Genomic DNA, 22,729 nt, shown 5'->3' with positions numbered 1-22,729 from the left:
AAGGAAGAGGTGGAGCAAGGCTAGAGTCTTAAACTGGTGTCAGGGGGGCGGAGACTCAGACGGGACTTCGCCGGTCTAGGCTTTAAGACGTAGAGTTGCACGCTGCGGCTTTGAAATGGAAACTGAACTTCAATAAAGACTTTTGTACATAACTACAGCCGGGCGTTGGTCCTTTGTGAGCTGGGACCTAGGGGCGGCTCTGACAGAGATTATCATCTTGCTCTTTCCAGGCTAAAGGATTGCTAAAGGACTCTTTCCATTGCTAGCTTGACCGGGGTCATGTACCACCTATATATCATTTTCATAATATTCTCCTTCAAAGCATTACATGCCGTGAATTTTATTCCGGTGGTCCATAACCTTTCCCAGTCCTCAAACATAATGTTATACCCTATATCCTGAGCCCATTTTATCATGGCTGATTTAACAGTCTCATCCTGTGTATTCCATTTAAGCAGCAAGTTATACATTCTCGACAATATCTTAGTCTTTGGTTCCAACAGTTCTGTCTCTAATTTCGACTTCTCCACCTGAAATCCTATCTTTTTGTCCAATTTAAAAACCTCTTGGATTTGGGCGTAATGTAACCAATCTTGCACCTTATTCTTTAATTTCTCCAAGCTCTGCAACCTCCATTTGTCTCCAATTTTTTCTATTAATTCCCAATATTTCGGCCAGCCGGCCTCCATATTGAGTCTCTTCCGGGCCTTAGCCTCCATTGGTGATAACCTTCTCGGGGTCTTACTTTCTAGTAAGTCTTTATATTTTGTCCAAACAATAAATATTGCTTTTCTGACAATATGGTTTTTGAACATTTTATGAACCTTTACCTTATCATACCACAAATATGCATGCCAACCAAAAGCATTGTTAAACCCTTCCAGATCTAGGACATCAGTGTTCTCTAGAAGTAACTAATCTTTCATCCAGCAGAAAGCTGCAGCTTCGTAATATAACTTTAAATCTGGCAGGGCAAACCCCCCTCTTTCTTTTGCATCAGTTAGTATTTTAATTTTATTCGGGGCTTTTTGCCCTGCCAGATAAACTTAGAAATATCTTTCTGCCATTTTCCAAAACATTCCACTCTGTCCACAATCTGTAGAGCCTGAAACAAAAACAACATCTTTGGCAATACATTCATTTTAATAGCTGCGATTCGACCCATTAAGGAAAGTTTCAATCTTGACCAAATTTCTAAATCCTTTTTAATTTCTGACCAACATTTTTCATAATTATCTTTAAATAAATTCAAATTTTTAGCAGTCAAGTTAACCCCTAGGTACTTCACTTTTTTAACCACATTTAACTCTGTCTCTTTCTGAAACCTTTCTGACTCCGAAACTGTCAGATTTTTTACCAAAACCTTAGTTTTTTGCTTGTTCAGTTTGAATCCCGCCACCCGACCAAACTCGTATATCAGTTCCAAAACTCTTTTCGTACTAGATTCTGGCTCCTGTAATGTAATTACCAAGTCATCTGCGAAAGCTTTCAATTTATACTGTTTCACTCCGACCTGTATTCCTTGCACTAACCGGTCCTCCCTAATCATGTTCAAAAGCACCTCCAGGACTGAAATAAATAACAGAGGGGATAGGGGGCACTCTTGTCGTGTTCCTTTCTCAATTTTAAATTCTTCTGACACCACATTGTTAACAATCAATTTAGCTTTTTTATATCACCTGTCTGATAATAAATGTTGGAAATGTAGAGAGGCTGAGGGGACATTCTTCCACCTCTGGTGGACATGCCCTAAAGTGAAAGCCTTCTGGGAAATGATCTATAATGAACTAAAAAAGGTATTTAAATATACCTTTGTTAAGAAACTGGAGGCCTTCCTCTTGGGCATTGTCGGCCAGAAAGTGTTAAAGAAGGACAGAAGTTTCTTTATGTATGCGACAACAGCAGCAAGAATACTCATTGCAAAGTACTGGAAGACACAAGACTTGCCCACACTGGAAGAGTGGCAGACGCAATTGATAGACTATATGGAATTGGCTGAAATGACTGGCAGAATCCGAGACTTGGGAGAAGAAACAATGGAAGAGGACTGGAAGAAGTTTAAGGATTATCTACAGAAATATTATAAGTTGTATGAATGTTAAGTATTTGCACGATTTAGAAAATACCAGTTCCAGCAAATAGGCTTTGTAAAATAGAAAATTAAGTTATAAGAAAAGGTCGAAATTTAAGGCAACACTATGTTTAATTTTAAGGTATGAGCAATTGATAAAAACTATTTTAAATTTAGAAGTATAACATTTGGAAAGTACAAAATAAGGTATGAAATAAGGTAATAATTTGCTGACATTCTGATTATAAATAATGCAGGGTAAGGAGATGCGAGGAAGTCCAGTTAGTTATATAAGAAAAGTTATACTGAATGGTTGGTTATATTTTTCTCTTTTCTCTTTTTTATTTTTTATTTCTTTCTTTCTATATGGTTTCTTGGTGTATTTGTTCTGGTTTTTTGGTGTAGGGATCTTGTATTATGTATTTGAAAATTTAATAAAATATTTTTTGAAAAAGGACTCTTTCCATTGCTAAAGGACTCACGGCGCAGTCTGATGACAAATACCTGCATTAAAATGTGCATATTCTTATCGGCATGTCTTGATGACTCTGGGAAATTAACAAGGCCGGGCTGGGCTGAGGTCCCACCAGCACTGCAATGTTTGCAGTTGCCTTATAAGTAAAGGGTTTTTCTTTGGAAGCTTAAAAGCAGTTCAACAGAGGTATTGTAAAGCTGGAGAAGGTTCTGAAAAGGGCAACCAGAAAGATCAAGGAGATGGAGTGATTCCCTTTCAAAGAAAGGTTGCAGCATTTGGGAATTTTGAGTTTAGCAAAAAGGCAAGAGATGGCACAGTAGAAACTTATAAAATCATGCATGACGTGAAGAAAGTAGACTGGAAAACCTTCTTTTCTCTGTCTCCTAACACCAGAACTCGTAGACCTCCAATGAAGCTGAATGTTGGAAGGTTCAGGAGAGATAAAAGAAAGTCCTTCTTCACACAGTGCCTAGTTAAACTATGGAACTCATGTCCACATGACGCAGTGATAGCCACCAACTTGGAGGGCTTCAAAAGAGGGTTGGGCCAATTTATGGAGGATCAGCCTGTCAATGGCTAGTAGCCATGAATGCTATGCTCTGCCTCTACTGGAAACCACAGGAGGGGAGAGCACTACTCTTGTGCTCCTGCTTGCCAGTTTCCCACATGCATCTAGTTGGCCACTGTGAGAACAGAATGATGGACAAGATGGACAATTGGCCTGATCCTGCAGGCTCTTCTTATGGTATTAAAAGTGGGTTGGGAAGGGTAGAGGATTGGGGACCTCCAGTAAAAGACCCTGGGATTGTGACCCCTGGGCCACCCACCAACAACGGCCTTGCTCTCAGGCAAGAGATCCCAGAACATATACAAAAATGCATATTTTAGGGTAAAGTCCCCACAAGTATGCAAAGTATGCAAGTATGTCTTGCATAGAAAGACATCTTCACTATACAGCTTTCATTTTATGCTGAAGATACACCTCTTTTCCCTGGTCTTTCGCACTTGAGATGATGGGCTCCATAATCCACACAAGGTGACCAAAGCTACTTAACATCTCAGATCGCATCCCTGAAACCCTGGAACCTTAGTGTTCTGTGCATCTAAAATTATTATTATTAATTATTGTTGTTATTAGGTTGACTGGTAATCTTGTGCAATACTTAAATCCCTGCAGATCTCTAGCATCGTCCACCAACCTCCACTTAGCAAATTTATCTAGGCAAGAGGACTTGTGGAAATGTTGCTTGTATAGAAAGCTCACTCTCTAACCAGGAGACTCTGTAGCATATTTATTGTTGTCATCATTGCTAAGGGTAAAACGCCTAAACTTTCTTGAAGCTTTTATAGAACAATGCAAAACAGGACAAAGCAGAGTTATGATTCAACACCTGCGAATCTGAAGCGGACTGGAGACACACAGATCTGGCCGCCCCTTATCCCTGACCCCAACCACAAAAGAAGTATTCCTCCTTTCCCGCCCCACAGGGAGGAAATGTCTCTTCTGAGATTGTGCAACAGGTGCACGTGCCGCCCACAAACAAAAGCTAGCGAGTTTTCTTCCATCATAACTTTCGGCTTTCTCAGGCGCAAATCTATGCAGGTTGAGCATCATCTAATTCCGTCAAAATAAGGTTTCTTCAGCGGAGTTGCATTGTAGGAAAAGAACAGGCTCGTTAGAATTAAAAGAGTCGGGATCCTAAATGCAATAGTGCCAGTGGGGGTGCTCAGCTGCAGGGAGTGCACGGGTGTCGTGACACAGAAATTCATGCAGTGCTATTGCAAAGCCTTCCAGAGCATTTGATCTCAAGCAGAGAAGGGGAAACAGGGGCCCGCAGGACAGTGATGGACTCCGACACCCATCAGCCCCAGCCAGCATACCCAATAGCCAGGGATGATGGGAGCTGTAGTCCATCAACGTCTCGAGAGCCACAAGTTTCCTATCCCAGGTCTAACGAACGACAAAGCACATGCTTTCAGAAGGTTCTCGCCTCCTTCCTCTTCCGCAGTGTAGCAGCTTTGCCAGCTCTCCCTGTGCTCCGTAATTGACTTAATGTCACGGTTTCATAGCCAGGTTCTCGCTATCGTTTGCTCCATGCTGTTTTTGTTTATTGTTTCAAATTGCAGGAGGTTGGCAATGCTGCATTCCTTCCGAGCAAGCAGCTAAGGTAAAGGCTGATCTGCAGTTCTGCTGGCAAAGAGGAAACCCATCATATATGTAGATATTTGAGAAATATCCCCGAAAGGGAAAGAAAACCAGGGTGGGTTGGGGGGAGGGGGAGACAACAACCCAGGGAAGCTTGTGGAATAATCTGCTACAAAGGTTTCCAAGGAAAAGTGGACAGATATGCCACCAAGCGTGGTAGGATGCCACAAAAAACATTGAATGTGCTTTTGAATCCAGAATGCAGCTTCCCAAGAACCTCAGATTCCCTCTCAAAAACAGTTGGCAAAGATGATAGTCCTCATGGTTTTCCAGCAGGCATGTGATGCCTGCTGAAATTTCGGAAAGCAGAGGAGTGGGGAGAATAAGGTTTTCAGTGGGGGGTGCTTCAGGACCCCACATTAGCAAAACTGGAATAAATAATGCAAATTTGCTCAAGTTGAACAAACTGCGTAGCTCACAGAACCGAGCCTCCTCCCCAAGCAGAGGATTCCGTTAATGTATTTATTTATTTAAAATCACCTTAATGTAAAGTTTTAATGTCAGCTCTGGATGAAGGAAGAGGCCACATGATGAGAACGGATGCCATGCCAGCCACCCTGAGCCACAAAAGGATTGGGGTGGATTATAGGTCTAAACTCATAATGCATTAAAAATAAATACACGGCTATCAAAATCTGCCCAAAAACGTATCACATAACGTAAGAGCAGATCCACAAACATGCCTATGGAACCACATGTTTTGGAAACAGCAGCCCGCAAGAAGCAGCTTGGTCCAAAAAATAAAAAACCAATTTCCCAGCAGAAAAGAAGTTCAGATTTCTATGTGTTTTATTTTGGCGCTGAAAATATTTACATATATGGTGGGTTTTCTTCCCCTTTCCATCTCCTGGCCAGTGAGTAGAAGCTTTCTTTTTTTCCTTTAAAGAAAGAAGACAAAAACACACACCAACTAACCCCAAGTTGTAGCGGTCATGTGGCTGTGTCTTCCGAGTTACTGGAGGTGCCCGTGGCGAGGCGGTCCAGATCCGTGCTGAAAAACACGCAGCTCCAGGTTGGTTGGGTTTCACTTTTAACAAGCCCCCCCAAAGGCTCAGCAGAGATAATTACCGGTATCTTTTGAGGAGAGGAGTGACAGGGCACTCAAGTATTATTTCATACTGTAAACAATATCTAGTCAGTCTCCCTCTCTCTCTCTCTCTCTTTCTGTCTCTCTCTCTCTCTCTCTCAGACACACACACACACACACACACACACACACACACACACACACTGTATTTGGTGTTGTTGTTTTTAATTGCATCTCTATCCCATCTTTCCTTTAAGCTCAAGGTGGCACAGTTTTTCTTCCCCACCTTATCCCCAAACAGCAACAACCCTGTGAGGTAGGTCAGGCTGAGAGACAGTGACTGGCCCAAGGTCGCCCACTGAGTTTCACAGCTCAGCAAGGATTTAAGCCTTGGTCTCCTGGCTTCCGAGTCCAATTCTCTAACTGCTACACCATGATGGCTTATATTTCATACAGTAAACCAGCAGCTTGCACATTCAGCCTTATAGGTATGGCCGGGGGGTGGGGGGTGGGGAGTAATTAAAAGAAGAAGAAAAATGACTTTGGCAATCCCACCTGCCATTGCACCCAATGTGTTTTGACTATGATTTTGGCATGGAGCGTGATCCCCAGAACATAACCCCCCACGTAAGTTGTCGGCTTACTGTATATTAGGTAAAGGTAAAGGGACCCCTGACCATTAGGTCCAGTCGTGGGGTTGTGGCGCTCATCTCGCTTTATTGGCCGAGGGAGCCAGCGTCCAGCTTCCAGGTCATGTGGCCAGCATGACTAAGCCGCTTCTGGCGAACCAGAGCAGTGCACAGAAATGCCGTTTACCTTCCCACCAGAGCGGTACCTATTTATCTAATTGCACTTTGATGTGCTTTTGAACTGCTAGGTTGGCAGGAGCAGGGACCGAGCAACGGGAGCTCACCCCGTCGCGGGGATTTGAACCGCCGACCTTCTGATCAGCAAGTCCTAGGCTCTGTGGTTTAATCCACAGAGCCACCTGTGTCCCTGTATATTAGAGCCGAGCTAAAATGGGTGGGATGATCCTTCTGAACATTTCCCATACTCCTTGGCAAAGGCTCTAGCCTGCTGTTTTCTGGGTCTAAATGGCACCCCTTGTTTATATCCTGCCTTTCCTCTGTGCAGCTCAGGGTGGCACACGAGGTTCTCCCCCGTCCCACTTCAACCTCACAACAACCCTGTGAGGTAGGCCAGGCTGGCAGGTAAGTGACAGGTCCAAGGTCACCCAGTGAGCTTTATGGCCAAGTGGGTGGGTGAGATTTGAATCAGCGTCTCTCCATTTGTGTTCTGCCACACTATCTCACAGAGAAGCAGGGAGTGGAAGGAACCTGCCGGCCTCCTTACAGAGGCAAACATGGCTGAGGCTCTCTTGCATTGACCTGCCCACCCCACAGCACAGTCAAACGTACGTGTCCGTTCAAACAGGCCCTTTTAAATTAATTAAACTGCCTCCAATCCAGATCTGGCTGTGACAACATTCCCCCCCTCCCCCTGCCTTCCAACACACAACATGAGCTTTTAACTTAATTAAAATTAAAAGGTGGTGGAGGGAGAAACAGCAGCTCTCCTATCCTATATTGAGAGCAGCTTCTGATATTCTGGAAGGTTGTAACACTTGCTGGATCGGGGCCACTGTAGATCGCACGTGGCCTGAAGGTTTAACTTGAGCCAAGCTTCTGAGCACGTCCAGAGTTGAAAATGAATAACCCCAGCCCAGTCTTTAAAGTGTCGTATTAGGGGGCAGGGATTCCACAGCAAAGGGGTGCAGCTTCCAGATAATATTCAGTTCTGCTTCGCTCTTCTCTCTCCCCTCTCCTTATTTCTAATATTATGATGATTCCTAAATCAGTCAAGGACTGCCTATAGGCCTTCTTTCCCTTCCCTTCAATTATGACCCCAGTTGCTGCCTCATTATGCTCTCTTGCAGTCGCCAGGTATAAAATATGACCGAGATGCTGTGGTCTGCCAGAAGAGCTGGGAGTTCCAGCATTCCCTTCTTCAAATCAGATTTCCCGGTCTCAGAATAATGGGGTGTCTTTACAGCGAAGAGCTTGTTGTGCAGTTCATCAAATCTGCTTTTTTGAGATGGTGATTTAGAGCTTTGCGGAATATCTCGGGCCCAGGAAGCTGGAAAGTCATTCCAAGGGAAGGGAGCTCGTGCCAGTTTGACAAGTGCCAGGACGGGGATCTTCCAGGCAGAGTACCAATAAACTGAGCCATGCTTATGCTACGAATATAAACTAGTCAGAAGTCCATTTGGCTCCCAGGACTTGCTCCATCAGAGGCAGGCAGCACAAGGCCCAGGAACTGACAGAGGAGCAGGGGGCCACTGCCAAACTCCAGAGTCCCTTGGGCCAGGGGACGGGCTGTAGCTCAGTGATGGAGCAAATACTTTGCATGAAAAAGACCCCCCAGCATCTTCAGGGAGGGCTGGGAGAGAGACACACCTGCGAGAGCTGCTGCCAGCCAGAGCAGGCAACACTGAGTTGGATGGACCAGTGGTCTGACTTGGTCTAAGACAACTTCTTATTTATATATATTTAACAAAATTCATATACCGCTAGTGATAAAAAACAACAAAGCGGCTTACAACAACCATGCACAGAACCACACAATAAAAAACCATATACAAAAGTGAAACCTGCTAACTATTATGGAAAGATGCATTATTCTTAATTGCCTGCATAAGGCAGCCTGATGGAAGAGAAAAGTTTTGGGACAGATGGGGTTTGCTGAATCTATGTTGTCAATACTGAGCCAGCGACACGAAAGGCTCCGTTTCTTGCTGCCATCAAATGGGCCTCACCATGACCCACAGTGCTCCTGCAGATGTTCAACCCAGGATATAAGAGTACAGGCAGTTTCCTGAGGTAAATTATGTTCCTATGGAAAGGAGCTCAGAGGGAGAGGGCCTGAGGAGGTCAACACGCCCAGGTGCCCCCCAAAACCTGGGAACTGGCACCAGCTTGCCCCCCCAAACAGCCCTGGGAAATACAGTTTCGTGAAGGCACCAATCTTGCTTTGTTCAAGATCACTCTCCCTTTTCATGTACCATATTTTTCACTCTATAAGATGCACCAGACCACAAGACGCACCTAGTTTTTGGAGAAGGAAAACAAGAAAAAAAATATTCTGAATCTCAGAAGCCAGAACAGCAAGAGGGATCGCTGTGCAGTGCAAGCAGCAATCCCTCTTGCTGTTCTGGCTTCTGGGATAGCTGCGCAGCCTGCATTCGCTCCATAAGACGCACACATATTTCCCCTTACTTTTTAGGAGGGAAAAGTGAAGTCTTATAGAGCAAAAAATATGGTAACTGGGTTCCTTGATCAGGAACGTCGACGGTCAAATGGGTCTGAATCTCATCTGACTGCGTAGTGCGGACATGCTTTTCCCCCCACCGGCTGTAGGGGGCACCAACCCAAAGCTGGCATGTACAATATCATGTGCAAATGGTGGATACTCACTGTTGCTCTGCTTTGGCTCGGTCACTCAGGAAGAAGAGGGCCGTGGCTAGGAAAAACATCCCCCCCAGAACGACGACGAAAGGGCAGAGCATAAGTGCGTAGCCTAAGCTGAGGAATTCCCAGAGCGGCGATTCCTTTGTGCTCTGGCGAATCAGGTCAGAGATCTGGAGAGGAAGCAGAATTGGGGTCGGGGAGAGGGGGAGAAAAGTTAGCATCTTTCCGGGTGCAGTTTATTCAGTATGACAGCGATTGCTCGCTTGCAAAGATGTGTGGGACTCTCGAGAGATGTCAAAAGGGAAAGAAATACGATGGTTGCTACGATAAACTGTCTCCTTTCCTCCTTGTCAGTCAGGGTTTCCAACTGATATGCTTCCCTCCTGCTGGTCTGCAAGAACCCCTGCATGGAGGGCAGGAATAGCCAGGCTAGATTAGTCGTGGATAAGAGCAGGGAGTGTCACCCACAGCTAGGTGGTACAGCACATTCGTGATTGAAGAGGGTCCCGGGTGCAAGCCCTGGTTTCCCCAGTGAAGAAGAAGACCAGAGAAATGATTTTGCCTCCTCTTCCCCCGCTCCAGTCCTTGGTACTTTCAGACCCTCCAAGTGCCCCGATTTTCCAGGGACAGTCGCAGATTTACAGAAGCCATTCTGCTTTCTTATTTTATCCTGGAATGTCCCGTTTTGCCTTAGGGCTTCCCTATTTTCATCAGGGAAATGTTGGAGGGTATGGAGTTATGCGACCCCTGAGCCAAGGAGATAAGTTTAGAAAACATCTGAAGGCAGGCCTTTAAAAAAAAAAAAAAAGTTTAATGTTTTATTATGTTTTTATATAGGTTGGAAGCCGCCCAGAGTGGCTGGGCCAATCCAGTCAGATGGGTGAGGTATAAATAAATTAATAATGATGATGACGACAACAACAACAACAACAACAACAAGAAGAAGAAGAAGTAGTAGTAACTGTATAGGACATCCCTATTTTCATCAGAGAAATGTTGGAGGATATGCACTTTCCTTCCTTTGCTGGGGAGACATGGTTGCTCTGCAAATGAGAGTCAAGCCTCCCAACACATCCCTGACCCAGACACCCCAAAAATGCACTTACAAATCCAATCAGGTAAGGGCTCCCAGCGTCTCCCAGAAGGTGTGAGGTGAAGCTTTGCAAAGCTACTGCAGTTGCCCGGCGTGTAGGAATAACCACGTACTGGCAGGGAGAAATATATTAATAATAATAATAATAATAAATTTTATTTATATCCCGCCCTCCCCAGCCGAAGCCGGGCTCAGGGCGGCTAACAACACTAAAACAGTACAACATTATAAAACATTATAAAAATGAATTAAAATCAAAATTGATGGCAACCATAAACTAAAGTCTTGTAAAGATTGCCAAAGGAGGGAGTCAGGCTGCGCCCTGACCAAAGGCCAGGTGGAACAGCTCTGTCTTGCAGGCCCTGCGGAAAGATGTCAAGTCCTGCAGGGCCCTTGTCTCTTGTGACAGAGCGTTCCACCAGGTTGGAGCCGCAGCCAAAAAAGCCCTGGCTCTAGTTGAGGCCAGCCTAACCTCTCTGTGGCTTGGGACCTTCAAGGTGTTTTTATTTGAAGACCGTAAGTTCCTCTGTGGGGCATACCAGGAGAGGCGGTCCCGTAGGTACGAGGGCCCTAGGCCGTATAGGGCTTTGAAGGTTAAAACCAGCACCTTAAACCTGATCCTGTACTCCACCGGGAGCCAGTGCAGCTTGTATAGCACCGGATGAATGTGATCTCTAAGTGAAGACCCCGTAAGGAGTCTCGCTGCGGCATTCTGCACCCGCTGGAGTTTCTGGGTCAGTCTCAAGGGCAGCCCCACGTAGAGCGAGTTACAATAATCCAGTCTGGAGGTGACCGTCGCGTGGATCACAGTGGCTAGGTCAGGGCGAGAGAGGTAAGGAGCCAACTGCTTAGCTTGGCGGAGATGAAAAAATGCCGCCTTTGTTATAGCTGCAATCTGCGCCTCCATGGAGAGGGAGGTATCGAAGATTACACCCAAACTCTTAACGGACGGTGCTGGCACTAATTGCACCCCCTCAAGAGATGGGAGTTGCCCCCTCAGTCCCATGTCGTCCCGTCCCAGCCAGAGGACCTCTGTCTTCGAAGGATTTAACTTCAACCGGCTCCCACGTAACCATCCAGCCACAGCCTCAAAGCATCTGATCAGTGTGTCTGGGGCCGAGTCCGGGTGGCCGTCCATCAACAGATAGAGTTGGGTGTCATCAGCATACTGATGGCAGCCCAGCCCAAAACTCCGGACAAGCTGGGCGAGGGGGCGCATAAAGATGTTAAAAAGCATCGGGGAGAGTATTGCACCCTGGGGCACACCACACACCAAGGAGTGGCGGGATGACAATTCCCCCCCAAGTGCCACCCTCTGTCCCCGACCAGAGAGAAACGAGCGCAGCCATTGAAGGACTGTGCCCTGGATCCCCACGTCGGCAAGGCGGTGGTCCAGGAGTTCGTGATCGACCATGTCGAAGGCTGCTGACAGGTCTAGAAGAATCAGCAGCCCCGACCCGCCTCGATCCAGCTGCCTGCGGAGATCATCTGTTAGGGCGACCAGAGCCGTCTCGGTCCCATGACCAGCGCGGAAGCCGGACTGGAATGGATCCAGAGCTGATGTTTCATCCAGAAACCTACCAAGCTGTTTAGCAACCGCTCTCTCAATCACCTTACCCAGGAATGGTAGATTCGAAACCGGGCGGTAATTGGATAGATCTAAGGGATCTAATGATGTTTTCTTTAAGAGCGGGCGCACCACTGCCTCCTTCAGTTCCCCTGGGAATGTCCCGGTGCCAAGGGACAGATTGATGATATCCCCAAGGGGGGCCCACACCTCGTCTGGACACGCTCTAATCAGCCAGGACGGGCACGGGTCGAGAGGACAGGTGGTGGGCTTTCCAGCTCGGAGGAGTCTGTCCACATCAGCTGGGGATATCCAGTCAAAGTGGTCTAATACTGAACCCGAGGACAGTCAAGGGGCCTCCAGTTCCTTTATTGTATCCAAATTGGCAGGGAGGTCATGGCGGAGCAACAAGACCTTCTCCGCAAAAAAGCTCGCAAATGCCTCACAGCTGTGTGTCAAATTGTTATTTAAATTTGGCTGTCCTTCAAGGGACGTTAAAGACCGAATTATACTAAATAATTGCGCCGGGCGAGAGCTAGCGGATGCAATGGAGGCCGAGAAGTAGGACTTCTTAGCGGCCTTCACTGCCATCTCGTAGGTTTTCATAAAAACCCTATAAGATGTTCTTGAAGCTCCATCACGGGCACCCCGCCGTACTCGCTCTAGCCGTCTGAGGTCCCGCTTCATTTTCCGGAGCTCCTCGGTAAACCAGGGAGCACGGTTTCTGCGGGGACGCAGAGGGCGCTTAGGTGCGATCTCATTGTGATGGCTGCTAGGAGCTGGGTATTCCAGGCCTCAACAAGCTCAGTCAATGAGTCGCCAGGGGGAGAAAGGTCCTGCAAGGCTTGACGGAATCTATCAGGGTCCATCAGCCTCTGCGGGCGAGCCCAAATTGGCTCGCCACCCAAGCAGGGTGGGGGTGGAACGTCAATCCTGGCTTTCAGAGCATAGTGATCAGACCATGGCACCTTCATCGAAGGAAACATGATCACATCTATACCAATGCCAAAGATCAAATCCAGCGTGTGGCCTGCTTGATGTGTGGGGCCCGAAACAAACTGGGAGAGCCCTAGTGTCGCCATGGAAGACACCAGGTCCAGAGCCTGTGAGGAGGGAGTGGCATCAGCATGGATGTTGAAGTCCCCCAATACCAATAGGTTAGGGAACTCCAAGGCCCAGCCGGCCACCGCCTCCAGCAGGCCTGACAGGGTGGCTGCTGGTGCGCTAGGTGGCCGGTACACCAGCCAGACAGCCAAGCTCACCTCGGAGCCCCACACTAGGCCAACACATTCAATGCCGGGGATCGATGGCGATGGTAGAGCTCTGAAAGAACAATCTTCCCTGATTAATAACGCCACCCCTCCCCCCCGGCCCACAGTCCGCGACTGGTGGAGGACGGAGAAACCCGGGGGCGCCATCTCTCGTAAGGTAACAGTATCCCCTTCGCGCACCCAGGTCTCAGTCACACATGCCAGGTCAACCCCCTGCGAGGTGAAGAAATCTCGCAGGGTGGAGATTTTGTTGCCTATAGACCTGGCATTGCACAACACCAGTGACGGAGGTGAGTAATCCTTGCTCACCCTACCCTCGTCTCTCAGGATGGGGCGCAGATTGGAAGGGGTACGAGCATATCCGTATCTCGATCCCCTTCGCCTATGACATCTGCCCCCACCGCCATACCTCCCTCGCCCCTCCACAGTAGGAATCCCAAGCCTCGTACTCGCCTCCATTTACAGAATATAAAAGCAAACAAACGAAAAACAATTACACAAAAACAAAACCAATCCCCACCCCACTCCACAACCACCCCACCCCAACCCAAAATAAACCAAAACAAAATAAAAATACATGGATAAAAACCACCGCTTATGGTGGTACAACAAAGCAAAAAATAAAAACAATTTAAAACATATTATTTATTATCATTGCATTTATATCCCTTCTTTCCTCCAATTAGCTCAACGTGGCATTTACGGACTCCCACTCTGCGTATTATCCCTCACCACTGACAGGCTCAGGGTGACCCAGTAAGCTTCATGGTCAAGTGGGGATTTGAACCCTGGTCTCCTTGGTCTTTGCCCAACACTCTATGGGTAAAGCATTTCAACAACCAGTCAGTCAAATGACTAGCTGACACTGGGATGTGCCATTTAGCACAAGCATGAATTTGGGGACCATGTGGTTACAGAAAAGAAAATGGCGGCAGAGCTGGCCTGATCTTGGTTGTACTTGTACCAATCTAAGAGTAGACCTACTGCAATTAGAGGCCTATACATTTAAAGATGTATCAAAACAACCATGGCTTCCCCCTGACTGCAGGAGAGAGACCCCCACAGTTGTGTGGCAAACCTATACAGTACTTGCCATGGACTGGCTGGATGGAGAAGGAATGGTGGGAGGAACCAGCTGGGGAACTCCCAAGGGATCGGTGGTGGGACGTTGGGTCCCTCAGTATTGTGAACACCCAAGGTAGGGAACCTGCAGCCCTCCCAGAGTATTGACTGGGTATTGGCCCACCCTCCGTATTGACTGACTGGGATATTGACCCACCCTCAGTATTGACTGACTGGGGTATTGGCCCACCCTCAGTATTGACTGACTGGGGTATTGGCCTTCCCTCAGTATTGACTGACTGGGGTATTGGCCCTCCCTCAGTATTGACTGACTGGGGTATTGGCCCTCCCTCAGTATTGACTGACTGGGGTATTGGCCTTCCCTCAGTATTGACTGACTGGGGTATTGGCCCTCCCTCAGTATTGACTGACTGGGGTATTGGCCCTCCCTCAGTATTGACTGACTGGGGTATTGGCCCTCCCTCAGTATTGACTGACTGGGGTATTGGCCTTCCCTCAGTATTGACTGACTGGGGTATTGGCCCTCCCTCAGTATTGACTGACTGGGGTATTGGCCCTCCCTCAGTATTGACTGACTGGGGTATTGGCCTTCCCTCAGTATTGACTGACTGGGATATTGGCCATCCCTCAGTATCGACTTACTAAAGTTAGTGTCTAACAACATCTGAAGGGCCAGAGGTGCCACATCCCTGCTCTGTAGCCACTGGGGAAATCTGTGGGGCCCTCTGGAAGTTATCAACCCATAATTCCCATCTGGAGGGCCAGAGTTTCCCCATACTTGTAGCAAAGGATGGTGGGTGGGTGCCCTTTTAAAGAGCACTTAGAAAAGAAAAAAAAACCCCAGCCAAACATTAGTTCCTGCCCAAGTTTGGAAAATAAGTCAATTACAGGCCTGAGTGAACCAAAAGTGCACCACAGTAGCTGGCTCGGATATCCCTGCCAAAGATGGCGGCAGGTTGGCTAAGCCAGGAAGCAGAGCGTGGGATCGCCCCGGTTGCTCCGAGCTGAGCTGCACACACAACTCAGGAAGCCGGAGGAAAGACCACAAGGGTTGCCCTGGCAAGGCCTCACCTCCTAAAATAGAGGCCTGGGGAAAGGGCTAGCGTTGCCACCAATGTCCTCTTCACACCACAAAAAAAATGAGCAGAGCTATTCGTGGCATCACACAGGGCACCACTAAGCTGGCTCTGAGAGCCAGGCAGAGAGGCCTGGAGGGCCACATTGGGCGCCCAGCCCAGAGGTTCCTCACCCCATCCTTCTTAAGATTCCCCCATAATGGCAACAGGATGCTGAACTCTGCACCAGTGCAATTGCAACATTATGGACTGTGTGTGGCCTTCACCAACACAGTTAAGAGCACTCCCTATGCCAGCTTACCATGAGTATGTCAGCAGTGATGGCCCAGTTTGAAAACAATAGTGTCTCACCGATAAAAATGCAGACCTGTTGATGAAACACAGACAGCACCAATTGTTTAATTTTTACCACATTTTAAGCAGATTTCGTAAAACAGTAGTACTTGCTCCCAACGCAGCCATATGCACAGCAATTTACTTTATTGCACTGCGAAATTGGGCTGCTTGTTTCCTTTTGTTTGGGAGGAAGATTGGAAATGTTCTTAGACAGATACTAGTCAAATTCTCATTAATTATGGTTGTGGGCGGAGTTAGCTGAAGGAGGGAGAATCTGTATATTGCAAGGAGAGAGATAAAGGGAGCTAAACAGCAGATAGAGAATATTTACTTTATTGATAGTATTTATGTATTCACTGTGAGTGTTTGCATAGTGGGTCAACGATTTCCATTGATCTCTATGGGAACATTTCTAATGTGTTCCTGACCACAGAATTTTGATCCCCAAATGACAGGAAAAACCCAGGAAAACCCTTGAAGGGGGAAAATGCTCTCTTATTTCTCTGATCTCTCCCCCCTCCCTTCCCACCATTTTTTTTGGGGGGGGGGGCAAAATGGATGCCATGGACCAGCAAAACACAAAAAGTAAGGCTTCTTTAAGGCTGTTTACTTGTTTACAATACCACATGCAGGTCCAGATGTTTGGATATGTGAATCTCTGGTGCATAGCTGTCAACTTTTCCCTTTTCTTGTGAGGAATCCTATTCAGAATAAGGGAATTTCCCTTTAAAAAAGGGAAACGTTGGCAGCTATGCTCTGGTGTGCATAGCAAGGTTTGGGTACTAATTCCTCGTGCTTGGATAAGTGAATTCTCGTATAAAGAGTGTTTGGGTAGCGGGGCCTTGGGAATTTGTGGACTTTCGTTCCTTGGAAGTTTTAAAGCAGAGGTTGGATGGCCATCTGCCATGGATGCTCTAGCTGAGATTCCTGCATTGCAGGGGGTTGGAATAGATGACCCTTGGTGTCCCTTCCAACTCTACAATTCTATGATTTTATGACCTGTGTGAAATTGCAATCAGGAACTTCAGTCTCTCCCCGTACCACCCCAAGCTGATTCATACATACATAGGCTCCCACAATGCTGCTCTTTGCCGCAACGAAGATCAGACAAGTGAAGATGGCTGAACCCAACATCCCGACGGCGCAGACGAGGGGATCTGCCCGCTGTGTTTTCAAACGGCACCACTTGGTCGCGCCGGCCCCGGTGATCACGCCCAGAAATCCGGTGAAGCAAGTGATAGCTCCGAAGATCAAGCTAAGGGCAAGGAAGAATTCCAAAAATAGAGGCCTCTCTCACTGATACGGGGCATATTTTTATACACAGGAAGGTGAGAGGCAGGTGGATTAGCAAAGCAAAAGGCATGAGTAAGATGTGCTAAACGGACATTTATGGGCGAAAACCCAAAGCAGGGAATTCATAAAATTAAGACGCTGGCTCTGAGGACAGTCTGGACGTTTTCCATGGGAATCTGAGGTTCTCAGGTGACTGAACCTTGCGGGAGGGGAAGGATCTTTTTCTGAAGGGCGGCAATCTGTAACTGCATTTTAAAATTTAACCTGGTTCACTTATGTGCTCTGTCTCTCACAGGAGTCTATCTCTACTTTTTTCTTTTCTTCCTTCTGGTGATGCAGTGGGGCAAGACACGTACAGTATATCAGGCCCAGGAAATCCTTTTATAAAATTTATTTATTTGGTTTTTCGAATTATAATTTTACAGTCGCATAGTCAACGTAAAAAACAAGATTCCAAGAAATCTCTTTAACTTCCCTCCACCCCCCTTTGTGGGTCCAATTGTTAATCATTTCCTCCTGCATCTTTTATGATAATCCAAATCTCTTACCTCTCCATTGTGTCTAAAATTCACTATTAAACTACAAGTGATATTCCAATCTTACGAACGATGGTGTTTCCTGCTTGGCAGGGGGTTGGACTCGATGGCCCTTGTGGTCTCTTCCAACTCTATGATTCTATGATTCTATGATTTTAACCGTTTACAATGGTCTTTAAGAAAATTATAAATTACCCCCATTATCTATCTCTACTTTCCACTCATTGCCCAACCTTGGACGAATCCCTGATCCCTCAAGTTTGAGTTCCTCCAACATTAAACAGGAACCCCCCTCTCTCAGTGGGTTGGCATGACAGCAAACCTGTCCAAAGCAAGTAAAAGGGCTCTGAAAAACTGAAAAGGACTTTTATACAAAGTGATGAGCTGTTAGTAAAGAGCCAGTGTGGTTCAGCATTTAAAGTGTCGGACCTGGGAGACCAGGTTTCGAATCCCCCACTTGGGCACGAAGCTTAATGGGTGACACTGGGGGCTAGTCCCTGCCTCTCAGCCTGACCTACCTCACAGGATTGTTGTGAGGATGACCTGGGGAGGGGGAGAGCCATGTATGGCACCTTCGGTATAGGGGCCACTATATTGGTCATGGCAAACCTGCAGCTGAATGCAGGATTGGAAAATCAATATGAAATCATATTGAAAATCAGAACTCCTATTAGAATAAACAAGCTCGGTTATAAATACTGAAATACAATGTGTCACAGAAAAAGAAGTAAAAAGTTGGTTTAAAAGCGTGTGAAAGAAAGTAATAGAAGTGGAAAGAAATTGCAAGCGGGTAGATTGGAAGTCAAGCACAGGGTGGGGTGAGGGATGGTGGTGGGAAAAGGAAGTATGTGTGGGATTGAGTGTGGATATGTATGAATATTTTTAAGGATTGTATGAAATGTATGTTTGTAAATTTGTAATATGTATGTATTAATGTTGAATTATTTTAATAAAATAAAAATTAAATTTTTAAAAAAAAAATTAAAAAAGAATTCATGAACTGACTCTCCAGAAATGCCTTATGATCCAAGGAGGGTGCTATCACTGGCACTTAAGAGAATCTTAGAGCTGGGACACTGGGGGTGGGGGACATCTAGCCCCACCCCACGCCGAATGCGAGACCAACAGCGCAGGCTGCCCCTTGCGCCATCCCTGCTAGACGTAAAAGCAAAGCAGGAGCTCACCTGTCCTTGGTCCCGCAGGGCTGAGATGTGCAGGTCTCTGCGGTTTTCTGGACCACTTGTGCCCGGTGGAGGTAGAGGGGGATCCACATGCCCAGGGCCCCCGTGGCGAAGGAGACAGCCGAGGTAGCCAGAGAGGAAAAGACGTAGCTGCGGCTGAAGGGATAAAGGGGTTTTGGGGGTGAGCCAAGAAGGGGAGGCTTCATATCCCATGAAGAGGAAGCTCTCGCTGCTTCCCCATAAATGATCCTGGAAAGTTTTGGTTTTAATTTTGTAATATTACGGACAGAACATCAGAATGGACAAACCAATATAAGACGATAAAGCCATTCCAAAGAGCATGACGGGGGAAAGAAATGCACTGTGCATCTTCATTACACACTTTGAGAAGAATACAGTGTTACCGTGGGTTAAGTACTTAATTCGTTCCGGAGGTCTGTTCTTAACCTGAAACTGTTCTTAACCTGAAGCACCACTTTAGCTAATGAGGCCTCCCGCCGCCGCCACGCCACTGGAGCACAATTTCTGTTCTCATCCTGAAGCAAAGTTCTTAACCCGAGGTACTATTTCTGGGTTAGCGGAGTCTGTAACATGAAGCGTCTGTAACCCGAGATACCACTGTACAGTGGTACCTCAGGTTAAGTACTTAATTCGTTCCAGAGGTCCATTCTTAACCTGAAACTGTTCTTAACCTGAAGCACCACTTTAGCTAATGGGGCCTCCTGCTGCTGCCGCGCCGCCAGAGCACGATTTCTGTTCTCATCCTGAAGCAAAGTTCTTAACCTGAAGCACTATTTCTGGGTTAGCCTGAATGTAACCTGTATGTAACCTGAAGTGTAACCTGAAGCTCATATATACACATATACATATATATATATATGTGTGTGTGTGTGTGTGTGTGTGTGTATATATATATATATATATATATATATATATATATATATATATGAGAGAATGACATATTGACATAAGAACATTAGAAGAGCCGGCCGGATCAGGCCAATGGCCCATCGAGTCCAGCATCCTCTCCTCACAGTGGCCAAACGGATGCCACTGTGGGAAACCAGCAAGCAGGTTTCACGCACTTTCCTGCTCCTGTGGCTTCCAGCATTTAGCATTCAGAAGCATTGCTACTAGCCATCGTGGCTAGTAAGGTAAAAAAAAGGTAAAGGACCCCTGGATGGTTAAGTCCAGTCAAAGGCGACTATGGGGTTGTGGCGCTCATCTCCCTTTCAGGCCAAGGGAGCCGGCATTTGTCCAAAGACAGCTTCCGGGTCATGTGGCCAGCATGACTAAACCACTTCTGGAGCAACGGGACACCGTGATGGAAGTCAGAGCGCACAGAAACGCTGTTTACCTTCCCACCGCAGTGGTGCCTATTTATCTACGTGCACTGGCGTGCTTTTGAACTGCTAGGTTGGCAGGAGCTGGGACAGAGCAACGGGAGTTCACCCCATCAAGGGGATTAGAACCCCTGACCCTCTGATTGGCAGCCCAAGAGGCTCAGTGGTTTAGACCACAGCACCACCCGTGTCCCATGCTTGTAGCCATGACTAGTAGCCATCAATAACCCTCTCTTACGTCTGCAAAAAATCAGCAAAGAAACTTTGAATTAGGGGGTACAAAACTGACACAGGATGGAAACAGGCTGCATAGTTCTCTTACTTCCTTATCAAGGCCTTCATGTCCCTCAGCCACGAGGTCCGAGCCTTCAGCTGCGCTCCCAGCTGCTCGGCGTTGCCCCTCTTAGCAGCTGGAACAAATATTAAGATGAGTGTGCCGGTGATCATACCTAAAAGTGGGGAGACCTGGAGGAGAAAGAGGTGTGCGGTGTGAGGAACCAGGAATCAGAAACATCTAGAGCACACGGCCTGGTTTTTTTTTAAAAGGGCGGATGACTGGGGCAAAATGAACACCCAGCTTAATTGCAATCATCTCTAAGCATTGCACGAGAAACTCAATACAATGGAAATGTTAAAAAAAGATGAGTTAAAAATGATACAATTGCAATTCAGTTAAATATGCTTGCTGGAATAAAAGATTCAGCAGACGCTGGATGTTCACAGGGAGGGATGGGAGACTGACCTCGACAGGAAGGGAGCTGCATAAAATTGGGTGTGCAATACTAAACAGTACGAGCTGTGTGTTCAAGCCACTGGGGACCACTAAGAGGGGCTCCCCGAAAGAGTTCAGTGATTAGGCTGGGATATAAAGAATTAGGTGGTTTCTTGGGGTATTCTGGATCAAAGTTGTTCAGGGCCTTGTAAGCTAGAACAAAAGCCTTGAACCACACCAAGTAGCAATATAGGCAACTGGTGTAGAGCTTTGAGCACCTGAGTTATGCGCTGCCGATAGCCTGGCCCCATCAACAGGCCAGGAGACCTGATTTTAGCACCCCACATCATTTACAAAAGCCACACCTCCCATCCCATACTTTTCACCTTCCTAAAATTCCATCCACGGGAAAAGTCGCCCCTCCACTGGCAAGAGGCCAAGCGGAGTCAAAGGTTAGGAAACAGTTTTGCTGCCCTGTTTCCTGTTGGCTATTTCTTTTCTTTTTTTCTGGTCAAGCGCTCTTTGTGTCTGCTGTGTCCACTGCATGCTTAAAGTATTCCCCGCACATTTTTCAAGGTCCCCCAAAGTGTATAGAAGGAAATGGAGAAACCTTCATGCAGGAAAATGAATGCAAAAGGGAAACAATTATCCCTCCCACAAAACAAGAAAACATCCCTGGCTGAGTTTCATGGCAGCCAAGGGACACTTTGACTAAAGAGCAGCAGAGGGAACGGAATGCTGCTGCAACCTTTCGTTTTCCTGTCCTGACAATAATCTACCTCAAGCCAGAAGCATCCTAAATTCTTCAGCAGATTTTTCCTCCACTTCTAGCAAAACAGTGGTCCAGGAAGCTATTTAGCCTGTAATGTTTCCCATGACACTGGCATGAGGGGAGCATTCTAATATTTAGCCAACCGAAAGGGTGCCTGATTCTTGTTTATTATTATTATCTTGGGCAAGTGTTGGAAGGGGCCTTGATAGTCATCCTGTCCCCCATTCCTGATGCAGGAAACCAGCTGCTGCAGTGCCCCTGGCTGATGGGATGCCCAGCTTGCCCTGTCACGAGGGTCTTCATAGTAATAGTGCCTTGTAATCTGCTGAAACCATGTCAGAAGAGGCTCTACGCGTGCACCAATGTTTGCAGGTAGAGCTTCTCTATGCTCTCCCTCGCATAGCTCTATGTGATAGCCAGCGTGCAGGGACAGCCAGTGCAGTACCCCCCAGGTGCTGTGGACTACAACTCCCATCATCCCTGGGACTGATGGGAATTGTAATCCAATAACATCTGAAGAGAACCAAGCTGGCTAGACACGGTGTAGATCTTCTTCCAGCATGCCGATGGTGTGGTCACTGGGGGTGAGCATGACTCACCCATAGAAGTCCCACATGTATTTTTTTCAATGTGTGGGCAACGTGATCTGTAAACAGCACCTCAGTTAGGGGCAGAGCGGAGCAGATCTTTGAAACAAACATCAAAAAACAGGCTGCTTGCTCACCCGAAGGGCCCAGTGCCAGTCACCAGCTACTTGCTTGACGCTTGATCCAGTGATGTACCCTAAACCGCTGGGGAACAAAGCAAAAGACAAGAGGAAAAATAGGGGAATTAGTTCATTCATTCGTTCAAGTTCCTAGCCCACTTGATCTCCCAGTGGCACCTGAAGTGCAGAATCCAACATGCGTAGAACGGCTAACCAAATGGATTGAAAACATGGTACTTTAAAACTTCACCAGTACCAATCCAACAGCTGCACCGTAGCCACACAAAGCCTGTTTTAAAGAAAGCTCCACTAGATCATGGCTGAAAGGCACGCGTGAATTTCCAGGGGAAGGGAGTCCCACAGTCCAGGAGAACATCTAGAGCTGTTTGTGCATTCTGCAACCAGTCTCAGGAACTACACAAACAAAGCTACTGGTATTTTTTGTCAGCATCCGTCTTTCTAGAGAGACAACGGAGTGTGCCTCTGAGGTTGAAGTCAACTGCCGCATTTGTAG

At 46.9% G+C, this 22,729-nt stretch overlaps 1 protein-coding gene across 2 annotated transcripts in view; it reads right to left on the bottom strand.

Annotated features, from left to right (window-relative positions):
• Positions 1-22,729, bottom strand: part of SPNS2 (SPNS lysolipid transporter 2, sphingosine-1-phosphate) — a gene marked incomplete at its 5' end in the record, with an annotated part of 104,527 nt that overhangs the window by 15,752 nt on the left and 66,046 nt on the right. Inside the window, 8 exons of one of the 2 annotated variants that reach the window (XR_014151832.1) lie at positions 5,668-5,743; positions 9,253-9,416; positions 10,353-10,451; positions 15,638-15,703; positions 16,738-16,927; positions 18,686-18,838; positions 20,348-20,490; positions 22,234-22,300. Coding sequence is in view for 1 of the 2 variants with exons in the window: in XM_081843531.1 (XP_081699657.1) it covers positions 9,253-9,416; positions 10,353-10,451; positions 15,638-15,703; positions 16,738-16,927; positions 18,686-18,838; positions 20,348-20,490; positions 22,234-22,300 (882 nt within the window). The remainder of the gene's footprint in view (positions 1-5,667; positions 5,744-9,252; positions 9,417-10,352; positions 10,452-15,637; positions 15,704-16,737; positions 16,928-18,685; positions 18,839-20,347; positions 20,491-22,233; positions 22,301-22,729) is intronic. The other variant, XM_081843531.1, reaches the window with a different exon arrangement.

Source organism: Podarcis erhardii, assembly GCF_964252035.2.
Source record: "Podarcis erhardii genome assembly, chromosome: 16".
NCBI lineage: Eukaryota > Metazoa > Chordata > Lepidosauria > Squamata > Lacertidae > Podarcis > Podarcis erhardii.
Note: the sequence above shows the minus strand (reverse complement) of the source record. Positions and strands in the feature narration are given on the sequence as shown.